The 23,454-nt window shown below is 44.4% G+C and overlaps 1 protein-coding gene across 6 annotated transcripts in view; it reads left to right on the top strand.

The window, feature by feature from the left end:
- Window positions 1-23,454, top strand: part of AIG1 (androgen induced 1) — a 126,208-nt gene that overhangs the window by 85,736 nt on the left and 17,018 nt on the right. The window contains exon 5 of one of the 6 annotated variants that reach the window (XR_014227812.1): window positions 1,617-1,693. The exons of 4 other annotated variants lie outside the window; for them this stretch is intronic. Coding sequence is in view for 1 of the 2 variants with exons in the window: in XM_082307959.1 (XP_082164085.1) it covers window positions 1,617-1,751 (135 nt within the window). In the remaining variant the exon portion in view is untranslated. Of the gene's footprint in view, window positions 1-1,616; window positions 6,009-23,454 lie in introns of those variants that run through there. One more of the 6 variants, XM_082307959.1, reaches the window with a different exon arrangement.

Raw genomic sequence — 23,454 nt, 5'->3', positions numbered from 1 at the left:
AGGGCAAATTTGAAGCTCAGCCAAGCTGACAGTCAAAAGTTCCCCTCGATCTAGCCTCCAACAGCAGGAGGCTCCCGATGGTGTTGTCGTTCTCGTGCCTATTGCTCAGGTTTTTATTTTTTGCCCTAACACATTGGATATGCTAAACACGAGATGAGGGAATGGGCAGTTCTTAAATATGCGTCATGAAATATGATACACATCTCAGTGCTGCAGATTTTGATTTTCCTTTACCAGATTGTAGCAGCTGAAGCAGTGATCCCTGCAGTGATCCCTACAGCGGAGTTGTATCATGGTTTCTAGTCCACGTTCCTGTTTCAAACTGCTTGTGAAGTACTGAAACTTTTGCTATCATCTGAAGTACTCCAGGTTTTGTCTCTGCTTTACTGTAATCAAAATCAGCCAAATTCTTTTTATTCACTTTTGTTTGAAAAATCATTGAAGAGGGGAAGAGTCCCTCAAAAGCAAATCAGGCAAGTTACAAAGTTTGTTAGCTGTGCACGCAAAGTGGCTTCATTTTGGAAACTGAAACACAGCATGGAAACAACCTTTGGTTTGATGCCATGCGTTTCATTGCCACTGTCTCTGTCTTCAGTAGTCTCCCTGGCAAGTGGTGAACACGTGGACTTGCTGATTGTTTTGCTGAAGTTAAAAGAAAGGACTTGCTCTTCCTTTGTAGACAGATGAATATAGTCACTGTAGGAAAACTTCGCACAGTAGTCAAGAGCATAGTTAAGGGTTGCGCAGGTTAGACTTAACTTTCTCAGTCTTCAGTGGTTGTCTTTGGATATGCCTGTGAGCTCCATATACTGTAGCTACACTCAGTATGAACTCATGTGTTGAGATAGGTGTGGGCATTAGCCCTTGGTCCTCGAGCTGCCACTGAAGTTGTTGTTCACGTAGCTGCATCTCAGCCCTCAGCTACCTGGAGCTGAGTATGGAGAGGGGCAGGGGCCTGGCTGGTTCCCTCAGCAGCTGAGGCTGGCTTGCAGCGGCTTGAGTCTCCCACCAGGGCATCCTGATACCACCGAGCAGCCCCTAATCCTGTCCTAGACGGGGACAGAGCGGGAACTGCCAGGCTCTGTGCAGAGCAGCTTTATACCGGCGGAGTCCTTCCCACGGAGGGATCTCCCGCAGCCCGTGCGTTACTGCTGGAGCGGAAGGACACAAAGGCAGCCCGGTCGCTCCGAGGATCTGGCTCCCAGACTTCAGTGGGTGTGGGGGAAGTCTGGGGGTCAAAGGCCCAGACCCAGGCATGCCTATTTGGTCTTCCTCTCGCCCATATCGGACTCTCATCTCCTTCCCACTTCCACAACAACTCCTGGATGTTTGGAGAATCAACTGCACATTGCCTGCCTGGCTGTCCGCCGTGAGGGTATGGGAGATGAGGTCATGTGGGAAAACGTGTCTGGTGGAGCCAAGAGGAATGTGGAATTTGGGCAGCAGCCAAATTAAGATTACTTTTATATGGCCATCTGCACCTGTGTTTGTGGGGGCGGGGATATCTGAGGCTGTTGAACTGACTCAGCAGTTGCACACACAAAGGCTGGCAAGGTTTCTCCCCTCTCCTCTTCTCTGCTCAGTGTCTCTGCCAACACCCTATCATTCCTATCCAGGTGCAAGTAATCTGTATTGAGAAATCAGAAGAACTCATCCCAGGAGATGACGTGAGACTGATAGCAGAGGAACAACTGCTGAGGTACTCCATCCAGAAAATATCGGCTATTTGTGAAAAACACGCCCGTCCTTAAAGCTCCGTGTCCTGGAACTGGGATCTGGGGGGAACGGCGGACGCAGTTTTCCAAAAGCCCTGTCCCGCTTTCAACACAGGCCCATAAAAGGAGGGGTCTGCGGTAGCCAGGGGGGATCTGCTGTCTCCACAGTGCCTGTGCTGACTTGTCTGTACTGCAGCCGTCTCAGAAGGTCTTCCTTGAGTCTCAGTTGTGGCTTGAGCCTGTAACGCAAACAGAAAAGGAAATTGTTGGGTTTTTTATGCAGCACCAGAAGTGTGCTTGGCCCTCTGAAAACAAGAAGGCTGGATACAGGTTCCAAGCAGCCTGTGCCCTTAAAACAAACAAGAAAAATAAAATAATGCATAGATGGATGTAGAAGAAAATGGGATATGGGCAAAATCAAAACAAGAAAAATGCAGTTTGGTGCATGTTTTTTATAAAGATAGATTTTGTGGGGAAAAATGCTTATAGTTAAATTTGCCTAACAATTTCCATTACTCCTAACTTCATCAAGATAAAAAGTGTAGCTTGAAATTTTCCGTGTGGGGAGGTACCTTCCTACCTGAATTTTGCAGGAGAGAACTTCAGAAACCACAGGTCAGCCATGTATAAAAACCGACTCATCACAAATCGTATCTTTTGAGATCAGAAGTATTCCAACACCTTCATCCTTAGAATGGCTGAATTTTGGCAAAGAGATAGTGTTGTGTAGGGATACATCTTTTGCTGGTCTTTCATTTTCAATCTACTGAGATTTGGCTAACCTGCAAGCTCATGAAGTCCTCGGTTGCCCCAGACTCTGGGCAGGCTTGTTAGAAGTGGGCAACTGGTTCCATTGGTCCCGCAGAGGTAACGCTACCCCAGCCTCGTAGTGAGGACCAAGTTGCGCATGTACCCCGTCCTCAGAAGGACTGAACATGTTTCTGCCTGCAGCAGGAAGGGGAACCGTGACTTTTGATGGCATTGCTCTCCAGAATGCTGGGGATTTCTGTGGCCATACGGGAACTGCAAGTAGTGCATGTGTCTGTACAGGCATGCCTTTCAGTGATTTAGCTCAAGGTCTTGTATTAAGCAACATGGATTTGCCATCTTTTCTTCTTTGCAAGGTGACCAATGGTATTCTATTCTCCCTTTTTATCTCCACAGTCAGTTTTCCTGGTGGCATCTCAGAGTAGCAGAGATCGAATACATCTACAGAATTTAAAAATAACATACTTTTCTAAAAACATTATTTGCATGTTTGTTGCAACATGCAGATTCAACTGATGTGATGTGTGCACAGGCCGTCAGGTTCATTGCCTATGATAAATGAAATAATAGCAACATTCAAGCTGTTGGCTCAAATTATTTCCTTGTGAACCTTGTGCAAAAGACACCCGTTCCCAGGGGCAGGACTCAAATCATTTCATGCCTTTGTGGCACTGAGGCATGCCTGAGTGTTGGTCCCATATTCCTTGGGAAAGCTGGGCTTAAGCATAGGACCCAAAATCTAAGACTTTTAGATGTGGACATGTGCCAATCTATGGCTTTTGAGTTGTTGCAGATCTAGCTCTTCTATGTCCTTACCTTTTCCTCAGTTGTGCCCGGTGAGCGTGGGGGACAGGAAAGAAACAACCGCATGGAAGCAGGTGGACGAGGCTGCAGCACAGAGAGATTGTTAAGGGATGGATCTAGAGTCCCATGCGAGTGCTTTGGGGAGGTGAAGGCTGGCCAGGGGATCTGCAAACACGGCAAGGAAAAAAAGGGCAGCAGAAAGGGAAGTCTGTGACAGAGGGCCAAAAAGGAGGTGAGGATTTAAGCCTGTGAACAGAATAACGACAAGATGAAAGGCAGAAGGGGTCAGGTTTAGGGTTTCTGGGCCTGTGGGTATTCCCGTGAATGCCAGGATTCAGCATTTCCTTCCTCAGCCTCAGCATTAGCAAATAACTGTGAATCGCAGTAGTAAAGTGTGCTTCTTCAGCTCTTCCTAGTAACTGGCCTTCTTTGCCTCTTAGAATAAAGGCTTTGCTTTAGATAGTGTGTGCACAACTGACACAGGGATTTCTAGGCCCCATGTGCCAACAGTGGGAAGCTGAGAGGTGGCTTTCATGCCTTCAGCGTACAGGGGACTAATAGGAGTTTGTTCAGCTGAAATAAAATCAGGACCTCAATTTGCTTCCAGCCAGCTTTAGGGAGAGGGTCACTCTGAACTCAGACCGGCACTCCAAGCTGCTGGTGCCATTTCCCTTCAGATCAACTGCACTGCATTCTTTAAAAGCTGTAATTATTCTCTAATTCCCTGGTCAGCTTTTGGGGAACAGCGCAAGACTTTCAAGCTTCTCCCCCCCAGCCCTTCCAAAAAAAATTATGTAGTGATTGAGATAAATGTAGGTGGCAATATTGCTTGTGCCTCTTGGTTTGCAGCATGGGAAGATTTTCCATATGTATGGAATAGGCATCGCTAGCTCCTACACCCTTCTCTGCATTACAGTCAACTAAGAAGGTAAATCAGGGACAGGCAGAAATTCAGAGAGCTATAACCAGCTCCCTAATGGCTTTGCTGTCCTTTCTGCGGACACCAACCTGACACAGAAGCCAGTGAGCCATGTATTGCTCTCGCACTCTAGCTCTTTTCATTATGAGGTACTTGAAATAGTGCTAAGAAACATACTTTTCCGGCCCCAAAATTACTGACTTCATGTTATATCTGCCATGGGAATTCCACTATCTCCAGCGAGGTAGTTGTGTTACCCAGAGATGAACTGCCAGAGAGAAAATATCCAAGTAAACAAACATATGCTTAGTGACCTAATTAAGCAGAATGTTTATATTCCATTCAAGTATGAGACCATTTCAGTTTATTTCCTGCTCTGCATTTTAATTTTGCTGTCAGAAGTATAAACAACTGGCTGTGGAGTTTTTGTCTCTCAACAACTGACCCCGTCAGACTTCAAAAATACAACTAAGGTGTGAGGTGTCAAGGAGTATCGGCAAACTTTGCACTTCAGAGAAAAGTGCAAATGAGAATTATTCCACTGATCTCATCTTAGTTCCCTATATTATTTTTCCACATCATCTAGTAACTCAGTTAAGCAGCCTATATGCTTAGGAAAAGTGAAGTGTTTTTAATGAAGTTCATTAGTCAGTTCATTGCAGTATAATAAAATAGTCACAATATAATGCTTTATCATAATTTGTTGAGCAATATCAGAACAATGGGGCATAATGTTAATAGCAAAGCAAAACTGTTTATAGAGCAAAATTATTTGAGGGCAGTTCCTGCCAGGATGCAGGGTTGTCCTGCCAAACTCAGCACGGTCTCAGAAAAAAGGCTCTCTGCATCTCTGCCAGTGGATGTGCAGAAGTGTGGGCATAAATAGGCACGCACAGTAGGTCTGTGCATCACTTAACTCAGGCTTGTACGTCTGTGAACCTAAATTCTTCCAAAAGCAAAATTCAAAAGTGAAGAGAGAAGAGCAGTGTGAAATTGATGGGTAAAAGGCAGAATTTGCCAGTTAGGACAAAGATGGAGAAGTTTGATGCGGTGGGTATATAATTAGTGCAATCTGACAAAGAAGAGGCATTTGCAGGATGTGTTGTGTCAGTTCTTTTTCTAGACAACATGTTGGTTATGCGCGGTAGCAGAGTGTAGTAAAATGGCATCTATTTATACATAAGTAACTAAGGAAGCACGCAGCTTTCAGAAAAGAACATGCATTTGATGTAATACTGTTGTTATGGGCCTGCCACTAAAAATTGACTGCTCTTTGAACTCCCCCTCAGCTGGGGTAGTCCTGCAGGAGGGGCGCAGGCCATAGGGCTTCACTGGATACATTCCCGTTAGGTCTGAAGCCTGTTAAATCAGCACTAGAAATTTCCATCAATTATGAAGTTCAGCCACAAGTCAGTGATGTTATACGCTCTGGGGACAGAGAGGGTATGTATGTACCTGTGCACAAATTCATATATATGAAACGGATTACTTTATTTTGTCTATTGAATTTTCTATAAATCACTTAAATTGGACAGTAGGAAAGTGTGTCCTGTGCTGTAAATAACAGAGGAATATATTTGCAATCATCATAAAAAAGTATAGTTTCATTGAGATAAATCACTTTACTGAGTCCATCAGTTAACCAGTTAAACATGCCTGAAGCCCTGTGAGTGGTTTATAGCCACTTTGAAATATGGTAGTATGCTTATTTATATTAATAGAAATACAGCAGCTTTTTAATAATATACAGGAATACAAATTTTTTATATATATGTTTGTGTTCATATACATATTTGTAAGTCTACAGTTTAATAAATAAAGCAGGAGTGCAACTGCCCCTCATGTTCAGCCCTGTATTTCCAGCCTTTCAATATGAGTAGGATCATCCGAGCCAAATGTGAGGAAGACTCTTCCTCTCAGACCCTGCTGCTTACACAGAAGAAAGCTCCAGGGATGGGGGGGGAAGTCTTTTAAATTAATTCTTCAGGCTTCTCCCAGCCTAGATCTTTCCTCTTTTGATGTCCTCAGATGCTCCCAAGGACTTTGGGGGCTGTTTGAGCTCAGCTCGGAGCCGCCTGCCAGTCCCATTGGGTGCCATTTCCTCTTCAAAGAGCTATTCCTGCAGCTGCTCCCTTCTGCGCAAGGAGCGGAAGCCTTTGAATTGCTGCAGCTTCGCTGCACAGTCTGTTGGAACAGCTCGCATCAAAAAGGAGAGGAGGAGAAGTGCTTGTATCTGTTTAAATTAATTATAGAGGCTCCAGCAGAAATGTGAAGGCAAACAGAGAGAGGAGACCTGATTTGTGGGGTACTTCTTACAAAATTGATTGCTAATCTGTGCATCGACTTTCTGCTCCCTGCACAGAATGAAGCAGCCGTGCCAAAAATTCTTTTAACAGGAAACGTTCTCCGATGGGACAGGCAGACAACGCGCAAGCAGCTCAATAGCTGCAGTGCTGCTAGGGAGCACCACAGGGAGGTTAAATCTTCAACTGCTTTAAAAATGGGAAGGTCCAAAGCTGTAAACAACATGAGGAATCCGCTTTCAGAATTATTCTTGAGACATCATAGCTTTACTTTCAGGCTGGGCAGTCTCTGAAGCTCCCCCAGCCTACCTGAGGAACCTGTTTGGGCCTGCAGCAGCCCAGAAACTAGGCACTGTAGAAGGTCCCCTTCTCTCTCGGGGTATTTCTTCCACCATGGGGGAGATGCCGCACAGAGTGGTGGCCGTGCTCAGCAGTGCCCGCAGGTGAGCTATGGGGAAGAGGGTGTCTTACCAGATGAACATGAGATGAGCTCCTCAGCCCCATGATGGAGACGGTGGGAATTGTCCTGGAACATGCTGAAAACCAGAAGGGTTGAAATGGGTTGGGGCTTTTTTTGGCCTGCAAGTCAGCTTTGTTGCTTCCAGGTGTGATGGAAGGGAAGAGAAATCTTTCCCTACATGAGGCGCTGGTCTGACTGAAAGAGCATTAAACTGTTCTGACCAGGAGAGCTGGAGAAGGCCCTAAATGCAGCAGAGTATTTGCAGCCTCCCTGGCAACCCTGTAAGGCTGAGGCTCACGGCAAGTGCTGCAGTTCTGTACGTCAAACGAGAGAGAGATGATGCAGCATCCACCTTGAGATGCGTTTGAGCTACGGTGTCCTTGACTGTGTGGTGCCAGCATCCTTCATATGAAGTCACCAGAAGCAGCGAGCTTAGGTTCAAACGTCATGCTAAAAAGTGGGTCCACCCTTAGCTGTAAGATTTATCAGAGGTTTTGCCTGAAAGGAACTGACTTACAGGAAGATGCCTGGTCTGCATGTCTGATTAGAGGAAAGAGGCAATATTTCCCCCTCTTTTTTTTTATTCCTGTGGCTTAGTCTTAGTCTGTGTACGTAGAATACCCTGTGGAAATTAGCTTAGCAATAGCGGTGCTGGTGCTTTTTTACATCTGCTGTCAGTAATACAGGCAGACTTTGAAAAGAGATAGTTTGGGTTTGGTTGCTTCATGCATTCCTCGCCCAAGGCTCAAACCTGCTGTTGCTTTGGTTTAGGGTGCTTTGTGGACATGGTGCCAACAGCAGAAACTGGTCTCACATGTCAGATGCAGGACGGATCTTGTGGCATGGACTTCTTAGCTGGTATCTCCTCCTTCATCGGTTGCCACTTGAAAGGATGAAACAGTCTTTTAGCCACAGGGTCTCTAGTCCCTTTGTTCCAGCGTTGGGGCTTGAATTGCTGCTGGGTTTGCATTCAGGGTAGAGTTGGATATGAGCAAATGCTGGGATAATTCTGTCTTGACATCTGAGGATCAGGAGAGAGAGGTTCTGTGAACCCCTAAGGTGTATACGCCACTTCAGGAAGAAGGACCCTATGGGTGTTAATAAGTAGTTGATATTTAAGAGACCAAAGAGGGGTTCTGAGCTCCTCTCATTAGAAGGAGGCAGTTTTCAAGATGCTGGACTTGGATGCTTCTGATCTTGCTGGCCGTGGATAAATTGCTCTTTACAGAAGCAAAATTCAGCCTTGCAGAATTCTTCTCCCATGCTTTTGCTGAGCTGAGGGGGAAGAGGTTAGTGTTTGGGCAATGATGGAGGTGGCTTTTCTCATAATATAAAAGTCTTAAGAGCATATTCTGTCTGCAGTGTTTTTCTCTGCCTGGTACATTTGGTTGCACTAAATCAGAGTGAATTTATAATCCTTTACTTTTGGAGGGGGTGGCGGGAAGGCAGATGACTACAGTACCTCTTATAGAATATTATTATAAAAGAAGTGTGAATTACCTCCTAGCCCTTCATGCTGTTGAAAAATTGATTTGAATGACATTTTCAAGGTGTTGTTTCTAAGACATTCAGCAATTGCCATTCATCCATGAATGGTTAGTGAGATGAATAACAAAAAGTGGTTTAGGATTCATAGGAGGAAGTGTTAAAAGATAACATTTGGCAAAAAACACTGGTTATGCTAAATTCTCTTCTATATCTAAACTGCACCAAGGTTATCTATCTAAGTGGTTTTAGGTAATCCAGTCATTGTGAAAAAGATTATTTGAGACACAGAAGTGGCAACATCATTTCCATTTGTATGCAGACTGTAAGAGTCATCTGACTATATCAAATGCAATGTGATATTATGGCAACACAGCTTTGGGGAAAACAGGCCCTCCTTGCTGGCCATTCTTAAGCAGGTAAAATATAGCAACGTTGCCTCTGAGTTAACTCATCCTTTCAGCAAGCAAACATCAGAATTCAAACATAACGAGGAGTGAGGAGGGAAAGGAGAGTGAATCTTAGAGGATTTCATCTTTGGGTGGAAACCTTGAGAATAATTGACCTGCCAGGAGACACATATATTTACTGGGTGGTTGCATGTAGGCTTTAATAAAAACTTACAGCAGATTTCTTTCTGAAAATATTATAAAGAGGTGGTACGCCTCTAGAAACCAAAATTCCTTATCAGGATCTCAAGAAGATCCATGTAGCTCTCATACATACATGCTTATGGTGAAATCAACAATGTATGTTATTTTGCAGGTGCATGACATTTTAAGATTGCTGATATCTTAGGTTTAAAATGGTGGGAGTTTTAGATATACAGGATGATATACTAATGTATCTACGTATGGACATTATTGAAGTACATTAATAAGGTACATAAAGCGCATTATGTAACTTGTGATGAATTTTAAAATTTTGTACTGATTAGCAGTTTATAGTTGGAAGGTATCGAAAGCTGAATAGAATAATTAAAAGCTATTTCCAACAAAAAAATAAACCTTTGTCTTTAGCTAGAACTTTCTCTTTCATTATTGTTGTTTAAATCTGTTTTTTCATCAAAACTGAAACTTCAATGGTTTGGATTTTTACCATTATGGGTTTTCTTCCTCCCATTTTGTCCTTCTCCCCATGATTTTCCCTTTTTTATGTCGGCAAATGCAAAAAAAAAAAAAAAAGCTATCTCCAGAGACTTTCCTCATCTTTCATTCTTTCTTAAAAAGAGATTAAGAAAGAATGAAGAACTGAAACAGAAATGAGAAAATATCTTCTCTTTGAAATACACAGCTTGTATGTTACATATTCAGCCTGTGTCAGCCTCCAGGCTAAGACACATACATCCTATGCAAATATCATTAGCAGTGCTGAGCTTTCATCTTATAGTTCGGATTCCCAAAACTTACAGCTCTACCAAAGCAATCAGTAAAACACATATTTTTCAGTTCCTTACAAGAAGGACTGTTTCCTTATGCTAAAGGAGTAGGCTGCTAAGGAAATGCTGAGAACACTTAATAAAAAATAGTCTTCTTCCACCTATCCTCTTCTGTAACGTCTGTTTACAGAGCGTGCTTTGACTCATATGTTCTCCATCTGCTCTGTTATGTCTGTCTGTATGCTTTTGCCTCGCACACGCCCGCTGGAGATGCAAGGTAAGTTGCCCATCTCCCTCTGAGAAGTAAGCAGAGAGCATAAATAGTTTGTGCCATAATAATAGCAAGAACTGGCACTTGTGATGTGCAGTGCATTGTCTCTAGTGGCTTCTGCAGTTTGCCTCCCCCCATTATGTTCCCTGAGCTTTGGGTGCTCGGTTGGTTTGGGTTTTGGCACTGTTTCCTTTTTCTTTCTTTTTCTGTCCTTGCAAGACTGGGAAAATACTGCCTTTCACAGTGTTAAAAGTACCAATGATGTCGTTCATTTACTTTTCTCCCAGTCCACATTTTAAACCTGAGCATCTTTAACCAAGAATGCTTTTTCTCCAACTTCCATGAGCTGTCCTCTGTGGAGGACTTCATAGCTGCGCTGTCTCTAGAAAGCCTGCCTCTTGCTCTGGCTACGAATGAAGCAGTAGCTTCTCTTGTGTCTGGCACTGGAATAGAGCATAAAGAAGAAAGACAGGCCAGGCCAGGGAATTTCTTCCCTACCAAAAGCCGGACAGGACGTCCACTAATGAAGCCCTTGTTAACACCCATCTTCACACCACACAGCACAAGTGGAGAGGGAATGGAGGAGCAGAGCAGCATCCAGACAATGTGAGGCTGGAAGTAGAAAGGGAAAGAGGGATTTTACAGAGAAAAGACAGGTGAAAGGTAGGAAGACAAAGAGCACTTCAGGTGGTGGTGGCTCATCCCGAATGAAGTCAGGGCTGGAGGTTTCCCTGCTCTCAATACAACCAAGGCACCGAAATGGTAGTTGAAGTGATTTAGCAGTCCTTAGAGGGCAGAAAGCATGGCATAATGTACTGAAGACTGTTGCCATAGTACAATTAATCTAATTTTTGTTTCCCCACTTTCAGTTTGAAAGACTATTTAATACATCTGGAATTGATAAATGAATGAATAGACTGCCATTTGCAAATCCTCACCCAAAATGAAAGAATGTGCCTTCCTATTAAATGGGAGATTATTATGGTCCCAACATAGGCAGCACCATTAGCAACGAGTCCAGCAGAATTAAGGAGCTTTCTGAATGCTTTGACAAATAGAGTGCTAACGTCCTTGATGAAAAATGACTTTTAGCAAGATCTTCCAAATATTTTCTCCTATTTCAGCTATATTTCAGTCCCACTAGATGCATCTGTTCTTCACAAAGGAATTCTAGTAGGCATTGGGGCATTTTTTCAACATCATTGGTCAATTACTTTACCATCAGAGCTGGTCACATATTAAATTTAGACTACCTGTTAATGAAAAATGGCTTTTCAGAATGAATCAAATAAATACTTCAATTATTTTTTATTTTTCAGGGGAAAAACTAGAATTGTTTTTGTCTTTCAAGATAAAAAAAAAAAAAAGCCTAAATCCACATTGCTTTCATTTCTCCAAAATAAAAGATTTTTGTATTAACCCTCCCCCCCCAAAAGCAGCTGTAAACAATTGATTTAATACCATATCTGCAATTCTTCACTCTCAGACAAGGATTTACTGGTTAGAGGAGCTGTTGACCTCTCCCAGATGCAGAGTGAGAAGGCTTCTCCACTTCTTGGCCAAAACAGTCCATCATCTGGAAGGTACCCTGGGGGAAGTACAGTAGAGAGCTCCTTAAGGAAGCAGTTGCAGTGCTATGTTATGGGTCACCAGCACCCAGCCATGCAGTGGGGCTCAGCTGAGCGAGTGCTCGTGCCCCACCACCAGCTCATTCTCCCTGGCATGGAGGGGAAACCTTCTGCCGGGGGGACGGAGCTGGTGTCTCAGCTGCCACTAGAGGAGAAGGATCAGTAGAGAAGGTTTCCTGGAGGATCAAGGTGCAGCTCTTAGTGCTGCCACTTACGTACTGTGTGCAAATAATTTACAGTTTTCATAACTCAGTTCTCCTTTTAAAACACGGACAGTGCTTCCCTGCTTTACAAGAGTGCTAGAGGCTGGTTGGTGGTTGCCAGGTTCTCAGCTGTTGTGTGGGAGAGACGGAGTGAATATTTGTTTAGACAGCGGTTGTGGCATAGAGGTTTGTAGTGTGTCCATAGCCGCCATGAGGTCATCCAGTAACGTTGCTAGAGTCATTTCAGCCCCTTGATCCCGTCTGAAGGCAGACTGGAGGAGGAGACCAAAGTGCAGTTTCTATCAGCTTCTTTAGACTTGTGGTTATTCCTAAATGTGTTGTGACTTTTCCTGGGAAGGGGAGATTGGAAACAGTACAGGAACTCCTTCCCAAATATTATTGTGGTGTTCCTGGCTCCCTGACCTGCTACTGCATCATTTCTGCTTCCCAAGATATGCCTAGCTGAAGGCATGCCATGAATCCTTGAGTCTTGAGCGGATGAGTCACTGGGATGCATGCTGCTAAGCCAGGGCTCACATTCATGGACCCTGTCTAAAGTTGCCCTGAAGCTGAAGTCCATTAGTTTTAAGCCCTCAGTTGCTCTCTGCTTTCACCAGCAGAGAGGGCTCAGAACAAGAATAAATTTCACAGGCAACAGCCCAAGTAGTCCTCTGGCCTTTTTGTGTTTCCTCTAACATGTCTACTTTGACATTTAGAGAAGCAGATGGGCTCACATTTAATAAAAAGTTTTGAAATAATCTGCTTTGATTGGGTGACTAAACTATTGGATTTTATCCACGTGATTTTGTACTCCTGCTGCCACGAATGTTTGAGGTCAGTACATTCAAGCCCTTAAGTAGCTGTGGACTTCCCACCAGGACTCTTCCGACTTTGACCTCCTGACAGGGCAGCGGTGTGGTGACGTGGGCTGAGCCCAGTCGGAGGCATCGCCAGCACCCGCGTTCCAGTACAAAATTCGTCACTGATTGCCTGTCGCCTTGGTTTAGACAAGATGCTGCTTCTTTCCTTGTGTGCATTTCTTCACTGATAAAGTGCTTTTAGTTTTCCCCCCTGTCTCACAGAAATGTTGTAAGGGTTAACTGGAGTTTTTATAAAGCATATTGACAGTCCAAAGTTATTTTAATTATTAATAAGACTAATGATATACCACCATCACAAGGAATTATACTGTGGTAATCTTTGCTGATCCCATAGTGATCTAGGGTCTCTTAATGTACTTTTGGTCCCAGTTTGCTAAAAAGGCTGGGGTTTTGGTTTTGTTTTGCTGGCAAAATGGTAACTGATATCACTGAGGTGAGAAAGCAGTGTCATGCACTGGAGAATGTACTAGAAATAATCTGTTTAAAGTTTAGGATTTATCTAAGGACCATAATATAGTTTCAAGTCTTTTTATAGTAGTTCCACTGCTCTTAGACATTTCATCAGTGCGGCAAGCTTTTCCTTATGTTTTAATTTTGTTCAATAGTGGAGAGCATTAAGAAGTTGGTTACAGGGCTAAAGAAGACTCCTAAACAAGGTAGGCCAATAGGTCAAGTAATTAAAATACTGATACCAGTCTACTGCCAGGTACCTTCTGCAGAAATGCCGATACGAAGTTTAGTAACCCACTAAGCGTGCACTACAGCAGCAGCAGCAGAGGAGAAACCAGAGGGCTGAGCGCGCAGCCTGGCGTGGGCGTACATTATGTACCCTCTCTACCCAGCACTGCTGCCAGTCAAACGGGCCGCGTTCGATCACTTAGGTGCTGAAAATAACACTGGCACAAGACCCTGCCTAGAAACTTGCAGAAGTGAATTACACACATGGGTGCCCCTAAGCAGCAGTGCTTAACTGCTTGCTGGCAGTGGCTCCAAGGGCTTAAAGCAAAGACAACCTTATGGGTGGGGAAAAAAAAATACTATGGGGAAGCCCGTGATGAATAAATCAACAGTATTTGGTAAGTCTCTTCTCCTTCTGGCATGCCTTTGCAATGCTCTTAACAACTCAATCCTCCTTCTCAGGCCTGGGAGAGTAGCTGCCCTCCTTGCTGTCCCCACCATGTGCTCCTCATACCTTGTTGTCCTGGCTTGGCACAGACCCAAATCTGAGCCATTCTGTCTTTGAGCCACCGGAGCTGAGATGGCTGGAGCTCTGGTTCTGGAGATGGAGACCCTAACCAGCCTTTCCCAGCCCACCTGCTGTTTTCAAGAGGTCGTCTTCTCTCACCCAGCTTCCGGTGCCCACCTAGCCCGCCATGCTGAACTTCTGACAGACCCAGCCTTGGCCAGGGAGGGGAGATGGAAGAAGAGGTACTGAGGACTGAGAAGACTGGATTTAAAGGCCAGTGACCATAACAGCCAGGCAGTTAGGGACATAGGGTCATAGAATCGCAGAGTTGCTGAGCTGGGAAGACACCTGTGCAGATCGTCTTGTCCAGTCCCCCTGTTCAAGCAGGGTCAGCTAGAGCCAGTGGCCTAGGACAGTGTCTAGTCAGGTTTGGAATATTGCCAAGGATGGAGACTCCACAACCCCTCTGGGTAACCACTTTCAGTGTTTGATCACCCTCCTGGTTAAAAAAGATATTTCTTATGTTTAAAGAAAAAGTGTCATGAACCACTTGCGTGTGTGGGTGACCTCAGTGCCAACACTGGCATCCATCCCCCAGCACAGAAGAGATCAGACCAGCTGAAGGATACATGGCAAAACTTTACAGATGACTGACTGTACAGCTTTATGAGCAGGTGCTGCAAAGGAAGTTCTGTCTGGAATCTCTGTGGCAATACAGGAATACAGATAAATTTTCTAGTAGCAGAAAAATGCATTATGATACTACAAGTATCACCAAATTGATGAACTTCTCAGACCACATTTAGCAGCGTCCTGGGAAGGAGACCAAGGGGTACCTCACATTAACTGCTTCAGACTTCAGCTGATTTCTGTTACTGGGAGGCTAGAGCAGAAGTCCTTGAGGACTTTATTCCATGACAGGAGCTGCAACACCAGGCAGAGTAAGAAGCCCTCCTTCCTCCAGGGTTCTCCAGAGTCTGAGACATAAGACCACTCATCCCATTGCAACCCTCCCACTCACCTACTGCTCTCCCAGCAACCACTGACCTTACACATGCGACAGTTCTGCTCTTCTGCTTGCTAGGAAAAGTGCTACCATGTGGTAAGAAGAATCGCATCTCATCTCCAGCTCTTCTTCCTTTTTCATATCTGAAATGGAAAAGCCATGCAGGTCACTGATAGCTCAGTGAGATCAGCCTGGCTGGGGACAAAGCTGTTCGGGAGGGAAGCAGAGACAGGCATATCAAGGTTAGGGTGGACAGAAGAAACCACGCCAGCCTCTGCAAGACAACCCAGAGAAGCCCATAGCTTTAATACTATGGGTATCACAGCTCCACTGCAACCTGGTCGTCTTGGAGGCCTTTGATATCACATATGTTCAGTATCGCTGTCCTCTTGTGATGCTCATATATTGCCCATCACTGCAGTCCTCAAACAGGTATTTGACAGCAGGAAATAGCAGGCCATTTCCCATTAAAATATTTATCAAGCTCTGCATTATCTGCATTAAAGCAAGATTACTTATGTTTGCGGAGTTCAAAGTCTAAAAAAGTAAAGAAATGTGAAGGATAAACTGTACAGCAGTGTTAACATCAGTTTTATTTACATCCTCTATTTTACAGTATTCAGTAAATATGTAGAGAAATACATTTACAGATTACAATATCAATGTCCACATTTACCGAGAAAAACAGGTAAATAGAAGTGTGTTCTATATAAGGAATGTGTTTGAATTTTGCTCTAAAAGAAAACATCATTTCTTATTTGCTGACATTTGACACTATAACAGTATAATCTTGAATTAGATGAGGTATAGTTTGTCTTCAGCTCTCATCACTTGGCGGGAATGGTTCACAGAAAACATGAATGCCTTAGTTCAAAGATTGGAGGAAAGGAAAAACACCTGCCAGGCTCTGAATACATTCCTCTTCCCCCACCCCTCTCCCCAAATGTGTACCTTTTCATGCTTGTCTAAACCACACTTTAGCCATGCAGCATATTTGGATTTTAGAAAGATGTGACATTATCAGGATTCATATGTATTTAAGAACACGGGCAAACACTTTCTTGCATACTACACTGGTTAACACTGAGATCTTTCTCAGTCTAAGCATGTGTACGCGTGATTTAATGTGATTCCATTTGTAAAAAGTATGCCACCCTCTTGAGACCCCTGTATTTATCTGCTTTCAATTACATTTGAAGTATTCAGAAAGTCTCCTATACTAATCCCATCCAAGTTGGAAGCCACATAGCTCATGCATGAGACTGTCAAACATGAGTAGTTGCAGATGTCAATGCACCAGTGGCGGGGATCCAGGAAGATAGATCAAGGCTTAGTCACTGAAAAATACACGCCAGCACATCTCAGATACATAGCATTGTAGATAGCACCTCATGAGGAAAACGTGTCGTGACAGGAAATCAATAATCTCTTGGAGGCGATCTGTTTTTGAAATATTCTTGATTAATTATGCCAGGGTGTGTTTGGCAACTTTGCTTGATCCAGCATTAACCTAATGCTTTTTGCATGAAGCACTATTGTAACTAGTCTCATAAGTCAAATCTTATGGTTCAAGTCAGGTTTTAAAGGGTCAGGTTATGGATTTTGTAATGTCTTTGTGTCCAGCATTGCTGCCTTTATTATGGTGTGTAGGTTTTTACTATCAATCAAAATAACAATTGTTTTAACATGAACAATAGCATTTAGAGCTAATTGCATTTGAAGCGGAATGATTCCCCTAAATAAAGTATGTCATATAGTGGGTAAAACAAGTAGGGAATGTCAGTGTGTTTTCGTGACAGAAGACCTTAGTTCAGGATGTTCCCCAGGCTTGTTCACTTAAGTGTCTTCTTTGCCGCACCTCGAGTACTGTGTTCAGTTTTGGGCCCCTCACTACAAGAAGGACATCGAGGTGCTGGAGCGTGTCCAGAGGAGGGCAACGAAGCTGGTGAAGGGTCTAGAGCACAAGTCTTATGAGGAGCGGCTGAGGGAACTGGGGTTGTTTAGCCTGGAGAAGAGGAGGCTGAGGGGCGACCTTATTGCTCTCTACAACTGCCTGAAAGGAGGTTGTAGCGAGGTTGGGGTCGGTCTCTTCTCCCTAGTAACGAGTGATAGAACGAGAGGAAACGTCCTCAAGTTGTGCCAGGGGAGGTTTAGCTTGGATATTAGGAAAAACTTCTTTACTGAGAGGGTGGTCAGGCACTGGAACAGGCTGCCCAGGGAAGTGGTTGAGTCTCCATCCCTGGAGGGATTTAAAGAACGGATAGGTACAGTGCTCGAAGACATGGTATAGATGGACTTGGCAGTGCTAGGTTAACGGTTGGACTCGATGATCTTAAGGGTCTTTTCCAACCTTGACGGTTCTATGATTCTATGAAGCAGCTCTAGGAGACACACCAGCAGGGCTGCACCTCCATCTTTCCTCCCCTGCCTTCCTGCACGAGCTCATTTTCTCCCTTAACAAGGTTTCCAACGATACCTGCTGCCCCATCTGCCCCTCAACAAATGCAGGACCCCAGCACATGCTAGTGCCTTACCCACAGAAAGCACATCACTCCTGGTCTTAATTAATCTCGTGGTGCCTCTAGACCCTGCTTTGGCCTGGCTTTGCATCCTGAGCACAGAGTGTAAGACCAGCAGCATTTTTTTCCTGCAGCAGGTGCTATCAGCAAAGCTGAGTGCAGAGCTGAGAGCTGCTTTGGTGCCCGGCCACAGCTTATCACCGGTCATCAGGTCACTCGGCAGCAGCTGCCAGCGCCCAGCTGCCGCTGGATAGCTTAGCCCTGCGCCGTTGCACGGGCTGGAGGAACGTGGAGCTGATGCTAGTGCAGCGCTTCGGCCAGGGGGACGTGCACCGTTGCTTGAGAAGCTCTTCTCTCATGCACCCCTGCCTCGCAGTGGAGCACGCGCTGTTTAGAAGACGCCGGGCAATGCACGTCATGCAAAACTGGTTACAGACAGATCGCTGGGTGCAGTAATGAGACCACGCTCACGTTAGTCTGGTGCTGCTTTCTGTAATAGGAGAACAAAAAAGCTTAGGAGGTTACATCCTCTGGAGTTATTTATTAAAATAGTTTGCACGTATAATATAAAGAAATAATTAAATAAAGATAATGACAATGTCTTCTGAGAGAAATTGTTTGAACCAAGTTGCAGATAGTTGTAGTCACCATGTGACGGACCGAAGTTTGACCTTTGGCTACCTCACCTGCACAACACCCAATAAATCCAGCTCCTCAGTAACCACGTCCAAGATTTTAAGTTTCCGAATAGCATCAAAGAGCCACCATTTGAAAAAGAAACTGCCAAATAATGGTTTCTTGATTTTCCCAAATGTGGAATTTCTTTCCCCAAATTACACTGGCCCAAAGCCCAGGACAAGCAATATTCAGCCCTGGACCAGTGACAGATTCAGAGTCCAATGTCTTCAGGTTAGAAAGAGGATACTTTGGCTATCATGAAGCCAAAAATACCCTTCTGTGAAAGCCTTCATGCTAGCCCTGGGAGATTGCCAGATATTAGAACTTAACACAGCACATTTTATGTACAGATAAACTTTTCAAGTCAGCTAAAGAGATTTAGAAAACATATTGATACAAATCATTTTCTCCTTTTGAGGCCCGTGCAGTTAGACTCATGATATGGAAGGAGTTGGCTTTTCAAGGGGACGAATGCTATTTTCCATATGAGTAAAATTGTTTTAAACCATTGCTAAAATAGATCTGCAAGCTTTCTTTAGTGATTTTTCTGCTAGGAATACATGAGTCTCAATGACTTTACTAGCACTTTTTCAGCATGACCTGCATAAACAGTCAACATTCATTCATACAAATTAAATCTTGGTGATACATGTAAGTGTGTGTGTGTATAAACATTGATTTTAAGGATAATTGTAAGAGACAAAAATGTATTTCTTTGCCTAGATAAACCTTTTTGCAAATGGTAGTTTAAGAAATTCTAGGGCAAGTGGTTTAACTGGTAAGAGGCAAATAAGCTGAACAAAATATGTAGAAAAACTGCTTTGCATAATATTGTGATTAATGAGTGGTCCTTGCACAGGATGTGTGTGTGTGTATATATGTTCCACGTTGTTAGTGGCATGCTTTTTCTAACGATTTTGTGGCAAAAATAAGGACTTGAGGTTGAAAGTAAATTGGGGTTCGCAGGGTTTGCTCGGCTGTGGCTGAGTGCACAGAACCTGGGCTTTGTTGATTCTCTTGTATTTTAAAAGTCTCCTAACGGTAGTGCAGTGCACGCTGTCAGGAGCTGACCGGGGAGTTTGGGCACGGCATGGAAGGAACAGAAAGCCTAACTAAGGGATCCCAGCAAAAGGAGAGAAGTGACTTGAGTGACATTGCACTTTGCATGTGTTTAATGATATCTGGATACATGACATGCATTAGTTACATTGAATTATACAAAGTTAAAGAAAATTAGACAGGTACTGGTTAAAATTAAACTGGTTTTGCACAGTTTTGCTATACCAGATGTGCCGTGTCCTGTCCCATCCTGTCCCTGCCATCATCTTGTTTCACGTCCAGCTGACCAAGACGTTGATGTATCAAGTTAAGGCATTACCTGTGCCTGCCAAACATACTGATGGATGTGAAGGGAAGACCTGTGGTGACTGAAAGAGGCCAAGACAGAAGCGAGGATGCATCTCCCTGGGAGCTGCCGAATCGGGGCCAGGAGGGCACAGAGGGGTCACTTGGGCTGGTAGGATGGGAGCTGCAAGGAAGCAGCTTGGAGCAGCAGGAGCTGAGATGGGAGAGGGACAGACAGCTCAGAGGGAGGCAATTGAAGAAGCCTCCAAAAGCAGAGGGGAACCAGGACAGAGGGTTGATCAAGGTAACAACTGAGAGGTGCTGAAAGGGACGAGATGTCTCAGAGCTATAAACTTGAATGAGTAGATTGGCTTTCATATCAAATTTTTGTTACTTCTCTATATGTGCTTGCTCATCTGAGGCTGACACCCAGGAGTGGAACTGAGGAATACGATGTGGTTCTGCATTCCTCCATACCTACCCTACGTAACCTCAAGTGAGGTATGCCATCTCCATCCCACCCTCCTGCAAAATCAGGATAGGATATCCTGCCCCTACAGATCAGGGCTGCTGTGAGGGTATGTTTAGTAACGCTTTTGAGGTGTTGAAGTGCTTCAGTGATTGTCACTGTGGAAATTCTATAGATAAACACCTATATATAACCTCCCTGATACTAGTACAGTCATAGGGGTGAGATCAGATTGACACTGCTGTTTCAATATATAGTATGTACTGCCTGTATCAGAAACGAGAACAAACCTGTCAACATTAGGTATGCATGGAGAAAATGATACAATTCCTGTTAAGTCAGACATGCCATGTCCACTGTATTTATCCACAGAAAAGAGGAAAAGACGGGGTAACATTAAAGAGGAAGTGTTAATTTTCTTTTCAAAGAACTCTGCACTCTTATATTGATTGAAAATGGTTATCTCTGGCTCTTGTGTGTTTTGTGGCGTTATAGGGTGTTGGTCTTTGTTTAGATCATACAATACTTCTTCCTCCCTCCAACCTACAATAACAATTAACGAGCTGTCTGTGGCTGCCTTGGAGTGCATCCTGTGCATCAGTGTGTCTCAGTTAATAGTCATAATTTCTCATTTGTAAGAGGAAAAGTGCTACCAGCACTTTCAGTCTCAGAAGGGCTCAGACTCACTCAAGGATTCCAATTTATTATGTATCCAGCTCTGATATCCTGCTGCTCTCTTTATGGATTAGGCTGCCTTGGTGGAAGGTATCATCCTTCAGATGACACGTAAATACTCTCTTGCCAGCTGTTCCTTTCTCAGAAGTTTCTCAATGAGTAAATCATAAGTGTGCCCTTGTTTTACTAGTTTCTGACCTGGTTCTCCACGTACTCTACTAGGAGCATGTGGAAAATGCAGCTTTATTACTGCTATTACTGTACAAATGGCGCTGACTACAACTTTAGAGATTTTTAGGCCTATTAGTATTGGTTTCTAAGGTGAATACACCTGTAGTGATTTTAAATTAAGAGGAATGGGCATAGGTCATTTTGCTGGTCATTTCTGTAGAAGCTTTAATCTCAAGGTGCTGCACAAACCCCTGAGAGGTAAGAAGGAGACGCAGATGGATTGCTTCACTCATTCTGACATGCAGCAGCTGTTTAACAACACATAATCTGGTTGTGAGCTCAGGAAAAAAGTGAAGGGTAACATCGTACTGATAGAAACTAGATTTTAGAGACGAACTTAAAAGACAGAAAGCAGAGGCAGCCGGCAGACGCAGCAGTTTGCACAGCAGCTCAGGCAGCAGGGTGCAAAGAAGGGGGCCTCTGTCAAATTCTTACCGGTGTAAGTCTCGGGCACGGTGGCGGTGTGCCGCAGGGCAGTTTCCACAGCAGATGTTGGAGCAGCTGCCCCTGCCAGGGCAGAGGCTTCAACACGGACGCAGCTTCGGGCGGCGGACGCAGCTCTCCAGGTCCCAGGCTGCGCAAGTTCTGTGGGTGAAGACCCATCTGCAGCCTCCTTGTTCCAGGGAGCACCAGCACTTCTAGGAGGCTCCCAGTCCATCAGTTAAAATGCTGGTGACATCAAAGCTGCAAGACCTCCTTTCTTGTCACTGGGCTTTCACTGACTCTTAAGAGCATGGGCTAAATGTCACACTGAAGCCCTCTTAATAGAGGTCCACGATATTTCCACTGAACTAAAATGTCCTATACCCTGTAGTTTCTAGTCTGATCAAATTGAGTAACGAGTCACAGTCTTCTGGTGGTGAATTATAATCACAATTTATGTGATCCCCAAATGGTTTCACCATCCCTGCAGAACTTCTGAATACCAGCTGGGCATCTGAGAAAGCAGATGCTTTTTCAGACTGAACTCCTTGTCGTAAAGGTAGTTCTGGACAGTCTCTGCAGATCAGGACTGGGTGACTCGGGAAAATAGCACTGCCATGTTTGTGCTAAGGACAGAAGATACCAATACACAAAACTGTCAATTTAGCACCTTTTGAAAAGCTTTAACATTCCCTTTAAAACACAGTTAAGGAAGGAGAAAAGGCCGAGCAAGGTATTGATGAAAACAGTGCTAAAAAAAGCAGCACTTACTGGTTGGAAGATAAAATATATAATCAGGCTTTCAAGAATGAGCACGTAATTTGCCTAAAGACTATTACAGAACTCATTCTTAATGGACCTGATTTGCATAAAATCTTTTTTTCCAACTACCTGTTGCAGGACACATCTAAAATGGGGGAGCATAGTCCTCCATCAAATCTCAACTTGTCAAACCAACATTACAGATGTGCTGCCTATTTGTAATGTGATTTTCCAGTCTCAAATATCATTAGGTACATACATACCATGTGGGAGGTTGTGCATGTTTTAAAAATATCTTTTAAAGAGTCATTAATGAGCAGAGTTTCTCTCAGGCAGCAATGGCAGTGGTTCTAGGAATTAATCCACCAGCAGGTCTCAGGGTGGCTTTTTTGCAGTGTGTGCTAATTCAGCTTCACTCAGAGGTTGCTCCTTTGGAGTCAGTCTCCCGAGTGTTTTCTGGATCAAATTTTCCATATGTTTACCTTCCTGCAAATTCCACCTGAGCTCTGCGCATCGGGCTGGTTTCTCTCTGTTTTCATGCATCGTTACCAGCACTTGAAAATTCGGCAAGCCAAATTTCTTCCCCACTTGTAGATGATGGGACCTCGGGAAGCAGTGCTGTGTGGTGGACACAAAACGGGGAGGAAATTGCAGCTCGCTGCTCTGCAGAGACCAGCACTTGCTAGCAGACCTAGCAAGCGTAAAGATCTGTCAAAGCTCCCTTCCCCGCTGCAGGGACAGACAGTGACAGGGCACGAGGGGTCTGAGCAGGGCAATGCTGCGGCCAGGTAGTGGGGGCTTACAGCCATGCTTTAACTCACAAGGCAGTCTTGGCAGATGGATCCTTCAGAGAGGGGTTAAAAATGGGTCCAAGGGTCACTGCCTTGGCACTCCAGAGAAAAAGGGGTTCGTGGCTGGGAGGGCGCCTTGGCAGGTAGCGCCGCAGTCGCGGCAGGAGAAGCTGACAGGGTACATTTTCTTGCAAGTAGATATAGTTACTGAGCCCAAGCTAAAAGCTCGTGCTAACGATAGGGTTCGTTACCTCCCTCGCTGCTGTCCCGGCAGGACTGGCGGCTACCCCCTACCCCGAGCCTGCGGTCACCGCAGGGCGCATGTGCAGCGAGTGTCGCCTTCCCGGCTGATGGAGAGGGTGCTCCCTGACGTACCCACAGCATGGCTCAGCTCAGTTCTCTAGTGTCAGCACAGTCATACAGGCAAAACTGTCTCACAGGAGCAGCTGGTCTCAGTGGGCACAGAATAAGCTGTCCAGGTAAAAATGCAGTTTTGCTTGTAAATACTTAGTCCCTAATAAAAGTGCCTTATCAATATAGCATTGATTACTAGTG

Source organism: Platalea leucorodia (genome assembly GCF_965183815.1).
Source record: "Platalea leucorodia genome assembly, chromosome: 3".
In the NCBI taxonomy this organism is placed as follows: Eukaryota; Metazoa; Chordata; class Aves; order Pelecaniformes; family Threskiornithidae; genus Platalea; species Platalea leucorodia.
The sequence above is the reverse complement of the archived record's forward strand: the minus strand, read 5'-3'. Positions and strand labels throughout refer to the sequence as shown.